The sequence below is a fragment of the Mytilus californianus genome, unplaced genomic scaffold (assembly GCF_021869535.1).
Source record: "Mytilus californianus isolate M0D057914Y unplaced genomic scaffold, xbMytCali1.0.p SCAF_2, whole genome shotgun sequence".
In the NCBI taxonomy this organism is placed as follows: Eukaryota; Metazoa; Mollusca; class Bivalvia; order Mytilida; family Mytilidae; genus Mytilus; species Mytilus californianus.
The window spans coordinates 76,989,437-77,005,407 of NW_026262668.1; the positions used below are offsets into that span (position 1 = coordinate 76,989,437).

Here is a 15,971-nt window from a genome sequence, read left to right on the forward strand (position 1 = left end):
AATCATTTTGAACTCCTTATTCTATTTTAATAGGATTTGAAAATTTTGCAAAGTATCCTCAACTTTCTAAATCCTTGTTTCTTCTTAATAGATTTTGACAGTGAAAACATCTATAGAAAAAGTATTTACAAAAAAGATGAAAAAGAACTCGTGTTTCCTGCAAAGTTTCTAAATGCTTATTTCTAAATTAAACACACATTTTTTTTCTGGTCTAGTACTTCTACTACTAAATGTCTTTCAATATATAACATCTATTTTGGAACCTTGTTCTTTTTAAACTTACTAGTGAACTTCCTTAAGGAAAAAAAAAAAATTTCAAACAAAAAAGTGTACATGAGCACAAACGAGATGTTGGTAGGGTTAAATGAGATACAACAACTAAATACGTTTAACATAACCCTATGTCTGTCAGAGTTATGATTCTGTCCCATTACTTGCAATGGAACACTCCTGGCAAATTTTTAAAGGTTCAGAAAAGAATATATTTTAAATTACAGAAAAAAATGGGATTATTTAAATAAATAAAAGTTTCAAATAACAATAAAAAAGGCAAAAGACATGAAGAAACTCTACATTATTAGCATATACTTATTAAACCACATGTCCCTGTGATTAGGGAGAAATAATTGAATTTTCATTGGGGCATGGATTTTATTTGAAAAATAAATCAAGAATCCAAAACATCTACACTTTGTGAACAACGTAAATTTTGAAGATATGGTGAAAAGTCAGGATGATTCAGTAGTAGCAGTCAATGTTTTGGTTATTGTTTGATATTAATTTTGAAAAAGTTGGGATTGAGCTGCTCATCATTTTAAAAGATTAATATAATGTGTGTTATTTGTCTTTGTCTCAACCCAGATTTAAGCTTTGTCTATGTATATTGACTCATGATTTGATTTGTTCTTCCTTTTTTTAACCATTTCATTGCAAGTCTAGCTTTGTAAAGTGTTATTTATATAAAATAGAAAAGCGCATAAGAAAGGAAAAACAACATTGCCAAAAAAAAAAGAGGCAGTATTATTTAGAGCCAGTGATTATCCAAGGCAAGCTGAATTGTAGTTGTCCTACATACAAGTTACAAGTTAAGCATTGGCAATTTTAAAGTTTTTTTTTGCAAAGGCCAAGGGAAGAAAAAAACGCCAAGAAAAATTTATCAAGGAAGGGGGGATGGGACTTATCTAGTCATTCCAACAAGAAGCACTGGAAACATTGTATTATTTCTTTTTAAAACACATTACTGGTGAATGCTTTAATAGATTTTAGTTATAACAGAGCTCAATTGTTTATAGAAAAACAGAAATTGATTTGAAGGACTGTTCCTACATAAAGTATAACAAATAACAACAAAACAAAAAATTAATATGATGAATCTCAACATTTAGATTACTGTAAATTCAGAAATTATTGTGTGCATTTATTATTGCTTTTTTTGAAGAATGGACAAAAATGTGAAATCAATTATTGCGATTTCAGGAAAATATTTGTAGACATATATGTACCAGATATCAGAATGTGAGTTCTTATTATTGCGATACTCACCCAGTCGCATTATTTGCATTAATAAAAACCTCACAATAATTTCTGAATTTACAGTACTTTACATTGTACAATACCTACCATAATGAATGTGTTTATCATTAGTTTGAAATAGACTAAAATGTTTCTTTTATATTTTCTGTATTGAAATACCATATAAATTTACTTAAGGGATCACAAAAGATCTTTCACTTACTCTGTTCATGTCATTGATGTTAAAATCCAAAGAACAACCGCTGATATCATAGTACAGGATGGTATGATTTCTAAATAATAAGTAATTCAATAACAGGAAGCCGTCTTTAATGTGGTATTTTTTGGTCTAGTTTTTCTTGCATCTGTATTTATGTTGTCTTATGCTATTATCATAGTTTTAATAGTGCTTGTTTTGATAACTTTTGAACTGATATGTAAGGCATATTAGTGTATATTTACCTTCTGTTATTCTAGTCATGCCAGTGATGGAGATTTTAAAGGGAAAATACCAGGAGCTTAAAAAACTACCTTACATGTTTATATGCCTGCTAAAAAAGTGACAATCTGGCAAGACAATAAAGATTTCTTGGGTAATGTTAAAAATTGAATCAAGTGTAAGCTGGAATTACCTCTGTCCTTTAAGATTAGCTTCGTCATAAGGTCTTAAATATTCTACTTTATCTTTAGTGATCACACATAAGTCAATATTGCTACCAGATCCTAAATCATTGAAGATACCACCAGCAATGGCATTTCTTACTAACTTCATTGCATCTTCTTTCTGGAAAATATAAAATTCAAAATTTAGTTAATTCAGGGGGTAAGTTTGAAAGAGGATAGTAAGGTTTTACAATTGATTTGATGTATTGTAAAATTCTCATTTGTAAAACTATGGATAAAGCCTTGGAAATTAAAATATATCTAATTGAGCTAATACTCTTCTGTTTGTAAAATACTGACAACAAAAAAGTCTTTGAATTGCAAACCAACAGAACTAAATTAGATTATGCAAAAAATTGAATGAATGTTGACAAATGTAGATGATTAAGGGGGTAAGTTTTAAAGCAGATGATTTGATGCATGAAAAGACTAAAGACACTCAAAAATCTAATCTCAATATAGTTTATTTATTCTACATTGGCTAGAGGTATAGGGGGAGGGTTGAGATCTCACAAAACATGTTTAACCCCTTTGTTAGTCTTGTATGTGTTTTTAATTTTAGTTCATTTATATGTTTCAGGGTTTAAAGTGACGTCCATTTTCACTGAACTAGAACACATTTTTGTTTAGGGGGCAGCTGTAACCCGCCTCCGGGTGCGGGATTTTCTTGCTGTGTTGAAGACCCATTGGTGGTCTTGGGCTGTTTTCTGCTTTTCGGTCAAGTTGTTGTCTCTATGACACATTCTCCATTTCCATTCTCAATTCTATCTTCTCAAACAAATCTGGTATATTTGTATTTTTACATTTTCATTGCATGTATTCACAGTATTTATAATTGTAATATTAATTGAGTAAATGACCAAACTCACTTTACACTTAAAATTATATAAAAATACCTGTCCAATATGTATATATAATTATAATATTAATTGAGTATTTGATAAAACAGTTTAACATATAAAAGGTTATACAAATACCACTATGTATGAGTTGTGAGGTAGATGGGAAGATTTTCTAGTGTTTATGTTATCTACTTTTAACCTTAATATTTCTATCCATTGGAGTAAAATGCATGCATACTTTTAAAATAAAATAACTAAGATTTTAACTGGAATAATGTCTACCTCCATATTTGGTTTAAAACCATCTTCAAATACAGCCATAGCAGCAAGGGATCCAGAACCTAGATAATACAATACAAATATTATTTATATTTACATTTTCTTGAAGCAGTGAACAATTTTATAATGAATCCAGAATTCAAAATCTCAGGATAATCAATTGTACAAACAGAAAACTTGGTCCAGCCCCTATGTCTTTGACAGTAGCAATAAATCTTATAAGAAGGTTGTATGCCTATTTTACTTCTGCACTTTGCAAGGGCTCTTCCATTAAAATGTGGGAGGATAGAAAGGGGGAGTTTTATTTTTTGACATGGTTTGTGTCTTTTCTGGTTGTATGCAACATTAAACACAGTATGTTGTTTGTGTGGGGAATAATGGAAATCCCTTTTATCCCTCCCACATCCATTTAAATGGAACAGCCAGAGAAGTGTACATTTTAAACTTAATGAGATTGTGTAAAATAGCAAGTAGAAATAAACAGCTGCGCCATGAGCGCATGATATGCCCGTCGTCTTGTGTGTGAATTTTTATGCAATAAGCATAAATAGTTTCTGACATACGGCGTGACATGCGAAAACCCCCTTTTTTTTTTTACAAAAAACTCAATATCTCTAAAATAAAATTTTGAATCAAAACTTAAAAGTATACAGATCTTAAGATTAATATAACTAAGAAGTGTGTAAAATTTTAAGCAATAATCATAAATCGTTTTTTGAGATACGGCGCAACATGTAAAAACGACCCTTTAAAAAAAAAAAAATCAATATCTCAAAAATAAAATTTTGAATCAAAACCAAAAAGTATTCAGATCTTTAGATAAATATAACTAAGAAGTGTGTAAAATTTTAAGCAATAATCATAAATCATTTTTGAGATACGGCGCGACATGTGAAAAACCCCTCCCCCTTTTCTTACAAAATACTCAATAACTCAAAAATAAAATTTTGAATCATCACCAAAAAGTATACAGATCTTAAGGTTAATATAACTAAGAAGTGTGTAAAGTTTTAAGCAATAATCATAAACTGTTTTTGAGATACGGCGCGACATGTGAAAAACCCCTCCCCCTTTTTTAACAAAATACTCAATAACTCAAAAATAAAATTTTGAATCATCACCAAAAAGTATACAGATCTTAAGATTAATATTACTAAGAAGTGTGTAAAGTTTTAAGCAATAATCATAAATTGTTTTTGAGATACGGCGCGACATGTGAAAAAAAACACACACCTGTTTTAGTTACTAAGTCCCGTAACTCAAAAAGTTTTAATCTTATTTTCACCAAAAAGTATACAGATCGTTTGACCATCATAAGAAACAACTATGTTAAGTTTCATGAAATTTGGATAAGTCATTCTCAAGTTACGGTGCGACATGTTTACGCCGGACAGACAGACGGACAGACAGACGCCGGACATTTGTATAACATAATACGTCCCGTCAAAAATTTGACGGGCATATAAAAATTATTGATCTTTATACTTAACCAAGGGTCCGGAAACTGTCATATTTGCCAGTCATGACCTAAACTGAAAGCTGTTTTGTCCTAAACGATAGATTGGGATTTAGGACAAATTTTATTTTTTTACAGAAATAATTTCGGTCATTTCATTGAGATCCAGTTTCTTAATCGCCATTTTGCACTTGTTTTGTTTTGTTATCCCTTTCCTGTAATAAAACTGCCACGCCAGTATAGTATGATAATCCTGAGGACTCTCCTAATAACTATATTAATGCCTCCATGAAATATTGGCTTATGATCGCTAATCACTTTTTACCCGTTTTTAATTCACACCTGACATTGATCACAAGCTCAGTTCTAATATCATAAAGAAGTTAAAATTCCATGACAACTGTCTCCATCATTTAATTCCTTTTCAGCAAAGACAATCGTCAATTCTGATTTAAAAATTAAAACTTAATTTAATTTACGTAGAAAAAAGTAATTTTTCACGAGTTACAAATGTGCTTTATTCACTATGCGTAAAATTGTCTTCAGCAGATTAGACACTTAATCGTAAAATGCAAAATGATTTCATGCTAAATTAAAACAATTGCAACTATTATCTGAAACATTCAAATACTATTAAAGTTTCTAAAATTAAAAAAAATGTGATTTCCTGTCAATTTGATAAACACAACGAATCCTGGAATCCAATGAAGTATTGCCGCAAAATTTTCGGTTTTAATTTCATCTTCAAAATCAAAGGAAATGTTAGCGATGTCTGAGAACTTAAGCATTTTGAGTCATTAAAATCATTTCAATTTTAAACTGTTGCCTTCCCTAAACTGTTCTTGAACGTTTTTAGAATAATGGTAAGAAAATTCATGAAGTAAATGCGTTGAAACAGTCAATACAAGTTCGTTGATGCTGTGAATCTGGTGTGATTTCGACAATTTGAAAAAGGGCACCAACATTTAAGTTATCTGAAAATGACTGAAATTGTGTGAAAATTTTTTTCAGATCCTTGTACTTAACACAATGGAAAAAATATATAATTTCATATGTCACCACAACATTTTTTAAGTAGACTGGTAGGTATACCTACCCATTGTAACATAGGGTAACTTGTCTGTAGATCCATGAGGGTATACACTGTATAAGTGTGGTCCAGTACTGTCAACTCCTCCCAGTACCAGGGCAGCACTGATGTGACCATGGTATCTGCACATAGAGAACAATGTATTTTTAATCTCCACTTCTTTGATTTAACATAAAACACATATTATGAGGATGTAAAAAAAATGACAAAGTTTTTCATACTTTGCCAACATGTACATTGTGTAGTTTATATCATGCTATCTGTAAAAACATAATAAAGTTATAGGTCAAAGTTTGTTTTCTAGCCACAGGTTATGAAAAATTGGCACATTTTGTAAGGATTATACAGGGTAACAGCTTTATAATGTGAAAGGGAAGAAACTTAATGTAAAAAAATCTAATATGAGAAGGGCGCTCTGATAAATTAATGTAAAGAAAGAAAAAAAAAAGGGAGGAGGGTCACTGTTATCTCCCCTTATAGGCTAAAGTTTAATAATTTTTATCATCAAAAAATATTGCTTTTGTGTAAAAAGTCGTAATGATAAGATAAAATTACAATGTAAACAGTTGACATAATTTTCTTCGTTTAACATTGCTTGAATAAAAAATGAATTGCATCCGTAAAATTTGCTTTTATCAAATTAAAATTTTGACTGATTGTTTTCTGCTATTTTCAATCCAAGAATAAATGTTTTTTTTTTATTGCTAACAAATAAAAAGCCCACAATGATGGAATAATAACAATCAAATTGCATGACTCTTGAAGTGATTCTATGTAAAAATAATTCAGTGTTAAAACTTTTATGGAGTCAGGACTAACTTCTTCTGGATCATCAATTGTTGACATTCATAATAATAATAATGCTGTAAAGAAATTGTACTTCAAATTTTGTGAATTTTGTCTTTCACTTTTTCAAGTTACAATTATGAATTAAAGCAAATAAAGGGTATATGTCAAAGACACAAAAAAACAAAACAAAAGGCATCTCAAGGTCATCAAACTGTCTGCTGCCTCTACACAAAATTAAGATAACTAAGGTCATTCCACCCATTGTTTACCTTGACGCTTGATCATTGTAATAAGAGAAGTAACATACAAAAATATCCATGAAATCAGTACAGAAAAGGCACTCAACTCTAAAATACCTGCATAACAACAATACTTAATTATAAACTCAGATAAGTCTAGCTCAAATGACTTAACCTAATGATACTGAAATATTGCTGTTCTACACTCTTAATGAGTCTGTTTTGGTATGATGTACATAATCTAGTGTTAATTTCAGATGTTAAATTGCCTTTAAACTGTTGTTCATAAACAATTCTTCCAGGTAATGGTTATGTTGACCTTACTATATGCTTTTTGCCCTTGCAAATTGTTAAAGGCCATATGGTGACATGTATGTCAACTTTTGGGAAACCCTTTGTTTTTTGGATTGCTGCCTCAGTGACACCATCCATAAAGTATGAGGTATGATAAGAGATATTATTTGACAACTGAATAGATGCAAAAATGGTAAAATTATTTAAGTTTTTCCAAAGCATGTAAATTTTATTGATAAATGAGCAGGTTGATAAAATCTGTAAAATTTAGTACAGAAAGGTCACTTGTAATGTATGTCTCTTAAAATCTTCTAAAGCATTATTTTAACAAGATTGTGATAAATAATAATTTTAAACCTTATTTTTTATAAATTTATAGTTTTTTTAGCAGGGTTCTCACTAGGAATTTTTCATGGTGAGTCCTGGGACTCATCACTTTTAGAAATGGTGAGTCCCAATAGATTTTGATGAGTCCAGGATGGATGTAATTTTTTGTGTCTTAATATGATGAAATAAAACTAAAACAACGCGTGTTGGATAGGTAGTTTTTATTATATCAATAAAAGTTATGATCTCTTAAGTTATTGTTCATTACAACATGTATAGACTGCCATTTCCTCTCTTTGTTTGGTTTAGTTGGTGTAGTGACTGAAGTTGTTGTTTCTGAAGATCTTTCTATGTCTATCAATTCTTGGTGTAGTGGGTCATTGACTCTTGGGTCTTTTACTTGGTACAGATGATTCAATGTCATCAGGTTCCCTTTTGAAGGACTTTAACTTTGACTGACTCTGACATTGTGATACTGATGTCATTTTTTTTTAACAATCCAGTATTTATAAGAAATTGGGATTGCATGAACACGGACTTGTCAGTCACAGTTCATATTAATTATTATTAATCAATTTTAATTATATTAAATCATTGAGTTAATAATCACTTGATGTTCGCATCATGATAATTTTTATAATCTTTGATAAAAACAAGCAAATCTAAAGTGAACACCGTAACCGTAAATCATTTTTTAATCGGATTTGTTTCAATTTCAAAACATTTTTCACCTTTGTTTACGATCGCGATGTTCAAAATGCACAATACGAGAAAAATGTTAAATCATTTGAAGACCAGTAAAATTATTCTTATCCGTAAAATATTTAATCTACACTGTTCTACGATCTATTTTATGAATAGAAGCAACAGTTAAGAAATTCTATATCATTTCTTTTCAAGTTATCAAATTTTTTTTACTTTCTTTTGTTTCAATCGATAAGTACGTGATGTTCAACACGTGGAAATATTCAAGCTTTTCAAATACTCGTAAAATTTTAAAAAATCGGTAACTATTACATATTTATAAATACGTTTAATTACAAAAATAGTTATCAGTCAACAAAAATATTTATCTACGCATTACTTCATTTTTCAACATCGACTTCCGGTTTAGTTTCCTGTCTAAACAATGTCGACGATCATGAATCTTCTAGGCAAAACGATGTGTTTGGGACTCAGGGGATACAAGGAGGACGCGTCCCACGGCCTCACAGGTTTAAAAAATGATGCGTCCAGCTCGATTTTCATGAGTCCAGGACGAATATACGCGTCTTAACAAGAACCCTATTTTAGGATTCACAGTTTCTTCTTTTAACAAGTATAAAATATAGGTTGACAGTATAAGTGTTTGGTTAAGCCACAATGCCCACATACAATGCATTTTGACAAAACAGTATCATGCATCTTGCATATATATATGTATATAAAAATGAATTCATATCAATGTGAAAGAAATATGTAATGAAATATTAAAACAATATACATGTAGTAATACACATTAGAATCCTGGATTGTCTTATTTCTGTAACTAACCTAAACAGCATCTGTTTGAGAAGACGATTGGCTGTACACACACGAGGAATTCTGTTAGTATTAAGACGATGAAGTTCAAGCTGAGATGAAATCATATTAGTGGTCATTTCTGTATCAGCAGCAGTTCCAGCTCCACAACAACTGTAAAATACATAAACAAATGTATACTCTGTGCATTAACCACTAGCTATTTTTATTTCCTGAGTATGCATTCTACAGCTTGTAACAATATAAATACAGATCTATCCACAGTTATACCACCTGATGCTCCAATCTTTTTACCAATATTTGGTTAGGGCTGTTCCAAAATTGATCGTGGTGGTGAGGGGATGGGAGCAATCAAAATAGTTAATTGTGGGGGATGTATTTTCCTTAGAATTATTGAAGAATTATATGTTAAACGGAAATTTTATATTGTGGGTGGTTGGGTTCTAACAAAAGTGTCTCCAATGCCAGTGCCCCCTCCCCAATGTGTTTGATTCTCGAACTAGCCTTTTTTCATGTTTTTCAAAAAAACAAATACAAATAATAAATCAATTATTTTGAACGTTTCCCAATACCCACATATAATTTCTATTCATAAAGAAGAATGCATATTTGGTAGATTGTGAATTTAAAATGCAAAATGGCTAGGTTGAAGTTTCTGTAGTATTTTGAAGCAAATTTTTGTGTATTTTCATTGAAACTAAGATATCACTGAAATATTAACCTTTTGAAAATAGGCACTGTTCATTCATTCATACTTGAATAAATAAAATTAACATACTATATATTTGGTGATATGTAATGGATTTTACTGCAGTTTTTGTCAGCTACAACAGTATCTTCTGTGGCTCTGGTATCTGCTCCTAGTACTACACCATCCTACAATTATACAGTAAGGAAATATACTGATCAAAGATAAGTAAGTTCATGTTCATGATATTGATGGCCATGAAAATCCATGAATATGCAACTGATAGTATAGAACCAAATCTGCAGAAAAATATTTTTTATCATGTTGATTTGTCATGCCAAAACAAAACAAAATTTGTTATAAGGATGTTTACAGTTAAAATTTAAAATAACAATATTTTCTACTTTCTGTACAGTGACCTATAGTGTTTAACTTTTTTGTCATTTGGTCTCTGGTGGAGAGTTGTCTCATTGGCAATCATACCACACCTTCTTATTATTATCTTGTCTTAGAAATGCAGTACAATTAACAAGAATTTGAAAACACTTGTGAGAAGTTTATCTAAAATGTATATTTTCATTTAAATATTGAAAAGTAATAGGGTTGCTAGGCAATTTTTATATCATCGCATAGGAAAAGGATTAAAGGGTTACAATATACTAAGGCAAATAGGAAAAACCTAACATCCTTTATAATGTAATCTTAGTTATCATGTCATTATGATTTCATTGCAATTATTAACTGTGACTCAGTTTTTGATTTCAAAAACATTGATCCCATTCTATGACCATTATATTTTTTTTGTAACAGCATGTATCATCATTTTAACTCTTAGAGTCTTACATCTTTCCATATTGCTCACAAATCATGGGGATTTTTCTACCCAAAATTAACAGCAAAATATTGACCCTTTCCAAATTTTCCCCCATTTTCCTCAATGCAGATATAGAATAATAACCTACTGTAACTATCTGTTAGAAGTGACAAATGTTATTAAAAATATCATTTGGGTGGTGATTGTTTTGATTATAAAATGATAAATAAACTATATTTATTCTAGCATATACATGTACTATAATACATAGTTATGCCTTATGGGAACTGTCATGACTGTCAGATTTTCAGATTGATGATTGCTGAATTAGACATTGATCGATGCTTATATTCTAAAAATATCTCAACTCCAGTCTTTGTGAATAACAGCATTCTAAGATATCTATAGGGCCTATATTTTAACTACATTGTATATATGCAGGAAGAGAATGCATATATGATATAATATATTTAAAATAAATGGAGAATGTGTCCCCATGGACACAGATGATGCCCCCACTTGCATACAACATTATAAAGGGACATATCTCAAGAACAATAAAAGTGATGCTACCCAAATTTGTACTTGATCTTAGTTTTGTGGTAATAAGTATTGTGTTTAGGTCTCATGTTTGGTTGGGGAAAACTTAAGTTACAGAACAGAAACTAAAAATTTTGCAATTTTTCGATTTATAAAGGGGCATAACTCAATAATGGTTAAAGTGACACTACCCAAATTCAACTTGATCTGTGTTTTATCAGTGGAAAGCAAAATTAAACATTGCATTGATTGTAGTTGATTCAACTATAATCATTAACAAAGGAAGATAACTCCAATTTTAAAAATTACTTGAACAATGACATCATTGATATTTTATTTTTAGAAAAAAAATGAAAAATTTAGCAATTTTTCCATTTGTAAAGGGGCATAACTCTGAAACAGTAAAAGTGACGCCACCAAAATTCAAACTTGATCTGTGTATTGTGGTAATAAGCATTGTATATAAGTTTCATAACATTTGGTTGAGGCAAACTTAAGTTAGAGAACGGAAATGAAAAATTTTGCAATTTTTCCATTTATAAAGGGGCATAACTCTAGAACGGTTAAAGTGATGCCACCAAAATTCAAACTTGATCTGTGTTTTGTGGTAATTAGCATTGTGTATAAGTTTGATAACATTTGGTTGAGGCAAACAAGTTAGAGAACGGAAACCAATTTTGGGACGTACGGACGGACAAGGGTAAAACTTAATGCCCCCTCCACTTCAGCGGGGGGATAATAAAAAATACAATTAATCATGTTAATATTACATTAACAAATTATCAAAACCACTAGAGACAAGATTTGACATGAAGAAAAGAATCCTCTTATTTAATAATTTATATGAATAGATTATATAAAAATGTTATTATTGCTATCATGCTCATAAGTAGTGTTATATTCGATTGATTGTTGTTGGCTGTATGTCTGTTGGCAAAATTTTTCATGAATATTCAGGCTGCGAATTAAATACGTGATTATACATAAGTGAAGTGATAGTGAGCTAAACATGTTATAAGTCCACTTGTCCTGCAACTACATGTATGAAAATAAATCCTTAAATTCTCACCTTATAAATAACACCACAGATTGTTGTTCCTGTCTTATAAGCAGTTGGTGGTTTAATACCTTTTTGTTCAAGCAATGAATTTCTGGAAAAAATCAATGTACACCATTTTAATTCAACAGTTATATTCATGGCATTGCTATGGCTTTCCATATATATACAAACATACGTGTGTATTATCAAATTCTAGTTTTTGGGATAAAGGTTGCATTCATGCAATCAAAACCCTTATGTGGCTGGCATGATAGTTATCAATTTTCCAGATGTTATCACTACTTTTGATATACACAAAACATAGTGCATTGATGACTGAGCACAACATTCTCTACATCCTACCTACATGGAACGGGGACCCAATTATTTCCCCCATTCATTGCCATTACTTCAATGCAATTTTTTCATAATTGAGGGCCAGATTTTTTATTTCCTATATCAGACTGCAAAATTTCAATTACTCAGTCATACTAGTAGACCCCTTCATGGTTGCTTAGAGAATTCTTGAAGGGTCATGACTGGCATTTAAGAGAGCAAAATTGTTTTGAGTATTAAAATAATAGGGTCATTTTATTTATAACTTCCTGGTTAAATCGAAAATAAAATTTGGACCATTTACTCAGACAATTATCCACAATGTGTGGTTTCAGAGGAGTTGCAATGACAAACTCTAGCAGTAGTATATTAAGGTGGCTCACCCCAATAAGGACCCCCGGTAGAATTTTTTTATTTTCACATATTTTGTGGATTTTTTTATGCTGAATCCAAAAATGCAAAGAAAAAAGGGGGTCACCAGGCTCGTTTTCCCCTCAAATGGAAGCGAAATGTGCGATTTTGACCCTATTTCCAAACTTTTACACCCTTTCAACAATAACGACTACATCAAATTCAAAGACTTTTAGAACCATGTCAGTATGATTATTATGTGAAAAAACAATTAAATTTGAAATGTAAACGTTACCCTTGGTTGTTTTAGACTTAAAAATCCTTTTATTTTCAGATTTATGTCTAAATTTGGCATTTTTTAATTTCAGTTTAAGGCTAAAAATATTGGTTAAATCGATTTTTCGTAAAATTTCCCCGGTAGATTTTTTTTTAAAACGGATATGTCAAAGCTATGAACTTTTCGAGCATTTTAAGGTAAAATAAAATGGGGGTCACCAGGCTTTTAAAAAAGTTACGAGCTTTTGTTTAACCCCTCTACCCCATGAGGTCTGATTTCAATGCACTCCATTAATTACTTTATTGTGATTTTTTTATTAATGTCTTTGAATAAATAATGTTTGTAATTATATCAATGGGCGAAAGCTGAATATAAATGTGATGAACATTTTACTGTTTGTTATAAAAAAGCGAAATTTTGATTATTTTGGTGAAATACGGTAATTTTGTCTGGCGCGAGTTGTTTCCCTCTAATCTGGCGCCATAATCGGACAACAGAAATTTCAGGGTCGCCATTGCTGAGCAGCATACTGCACTGATAAATACGACCATGTGCATGAATAACAGACATAGTGGCGAATAGACAACGATGAAGGTAGAGTCATTACAAAAGAAAACATAGATTTTAATATATTAGACAGCCAAATGTTATCAGTATCACGAAAAATACAAAGTGGGGGGTTATCTCAAAATACTCGATACTGTAGAAAATCACTGCGGCTGAAACCTTGCATGGGCTAAATTTCTGTTCTATGTATAATCGTTATAGCTGGTATCTTGTTTATGAGTTTACTTGACCCTTAACCTGTTAACTGGCAAGTTGTGAACATGTATAGCCTGTTTTGAAAAAATATCCGTGTCAAACAGTCAGAGGAGGGGATAGTCATGTTCAGCATCTCATGATCTGCGCTATCGTTAGCGTCAAGTGAGTCTTGATTTTATATCATCATTCGTAAAATATAATTTCGTAGCCACGTTAGGGAGCTACCATTTGATATTTATGGTGGGGCTAGGATGAAAAATGTTGTTCTGCTTTTTTTTTTAGTTGTAATCTCTGTCCTGCCTTTTTTTTTTTTACTCTATTCGGTCCTGCCTTTTTTTTTACTAGTTTATCCTGATTTTTTTTACACAAATTGTCATCCTGCCTTTTTTTTTTACCCGTGTTGCTCATCCTGCCTTTTTTTTTACTCCAAACTCCTGTCCTGCCAATTTTTTCAAATTCATCCTAGCCCCCCCATAAAAATCAAATGGTAGCTCCCTTAGGGTCAAATGAAGTTTAATATTTATCGTTATCGTCTATAATGACTAGTAAAACAGGTTGGGAACAAACCCTCTACATGGTGTTTATACCTGTATAGAGGAATAATCCTTCTATAGAGAGATAAAAGAGGGGTATTTTTGTTTAGACTGGATTTAAAGCAAAATAGGGCAGAATGGCATTTTCTAGTTATATTTGCTATAATCTATAGCACTATATATGCATCAATTATTGCACTTTACTGTATTCTGTATTTCTTTACCAAAAAATGGCCTGGGATGCCCAGTTTTCTGCTAAAGTGACAGAACTTGCAATCTATTGTATACCTATCTGAACACCTGATCAACAACAAAAGGGACATGCAGTAATGACCTTTAAATTTTTTTTATGTTAAATCTAACAATAGAAATTCTGTTTAGTGAGGCATAACTGAGTGGAATTTACCTGATCATCACAGCTTTCAATTATGGTGTACAATAGATTGTATATTCAGTCAGTTTAGCAGTAAACTGGGCATGTGAAATGAAATTAAGTACATCAATTGGTGCATCAAATGTAGCAGGTTACTGCCATAATAAGTAGAAAATGCCATTCTGCCCGATTTTGCTTTAAATCCAGTCTAAACAAAAATTCCCCTCTATAGAGGGATAATTTTATCCCTCTATAGAAGGATTATTCCTCTATACAGGTTTAAACACCAGTGGCGGATCCATGGGAGGGGGGTTCCGGGGGTTTGACTCCCCCCTTTTTTTTTGACGATCAATGCATTTGAATGGGGACATATAGTTGGAACCCCCCCTTTATCCTGGGTTAGGAACCCCCAACCCCTTTTATAAATGGCTGGATCCACCCCTGAAAATCATATAGAGGGTTTGGTCCCAACCTGTAAAATGGGGTACCCCATAACTTCCCTCGGACAGGGGTTCATGATTACCACTCCCTATCCCCAACTCCCATTTCTCTTCCCTTTTACTCTAAAATTTTCTCCCCTAACTTCTACTTCCATCCCCCTTGCTCCCAGACAAAAAAATTGCAAAATATATTTCCCAGATTATTCGTCCCCCCCCCCCCCCCTCTTTTCGAATTCTTGTCCTTTCACCCAAAATCTTGTTCGCTCCAATTCACGTTCATCCCTTTTACATTCCCACCCTGAGTCTGTTTGTACTCTTCCTTTTATCTAAATCATGCTTTTGTTAGTATAGTTCTATAACAATAAAATAAAGATATATTAAGTTTATTTTTATTGTTTAAAAATAAAGTGACTCACACGAGATCTAAGGTTTTTTTTCTATTTATAATCTTCATAAGATTTACTTCTACCAAATTGGTTACTTTTATTTTCACTCAGACCAGGCTAATTAACGCAGACTACACGAATGAATTTTATTTTTACAGGACATTCGGTCTGGAAACAACCTAGCTTTACCAGACTGAATGAAATTTTACCAGACCAATTTTTTTTACATCTAATTGTATATTATCCGACAAAATACAACAATCTTATGACTTGTTGTGCCCTACTCCTCGCCAAAATGCACAAAAACAAAATCATGTGACAAGAGTGTATATTTTGATGAAAGTTGTGCACAATTGCTTGAATGCATTTCACTGATAAAGAAAATTAATGTCACATTTTATTGGATTTTGACATGAAAAT

The 15,971-nt window shown here is 31.5% G+C and overlaps 1 protein-coding gene across 1 annotated transcript in view; it reads right to left on the reverse strand.

Annotated features, from left to right (window-relative positions):
- Nucleotides 1-15,971, reverse strand: part of LOC127730305 (proteasome subunit beta type-7-like) — a 34,820-nt gene that overhangs the window by 736 nt on the left and 18,113 nt on the right. The window contains exons 2-7 of the mRNA XM_052238639.1: nucleotides 12,124-12,205; nucleotides 9,791-9,888; nucleotides 9,025-9,165; nucleotides 5,849-5,964; nucleotides 3,300-3,358; nucleotides 2,145-2,296 (exon numbers count right to left, since the gene is read on the reverse strand). Of these exons, the coding sequence (XP_052094599.1) occupies nucleotides 2,145-2,296; nucleotides 3,300-3,358; nucleotides 5,849-5,964; nucleotides 9,025-9,165; nucleotides 9,791-9,888; nucleotides 12,124-12,205 (648 nt within the window). The remainder of the gene's footprint in view (nucleotides 1-2,144; nucleotides 2,297-3,299; nucleotides 3,359-5,848; nucleotides 5,965-9,024; nucleotides 9,166-9,790; nucleotides 9,889-12,123; nucleotides 12,206-15,971) is intronic.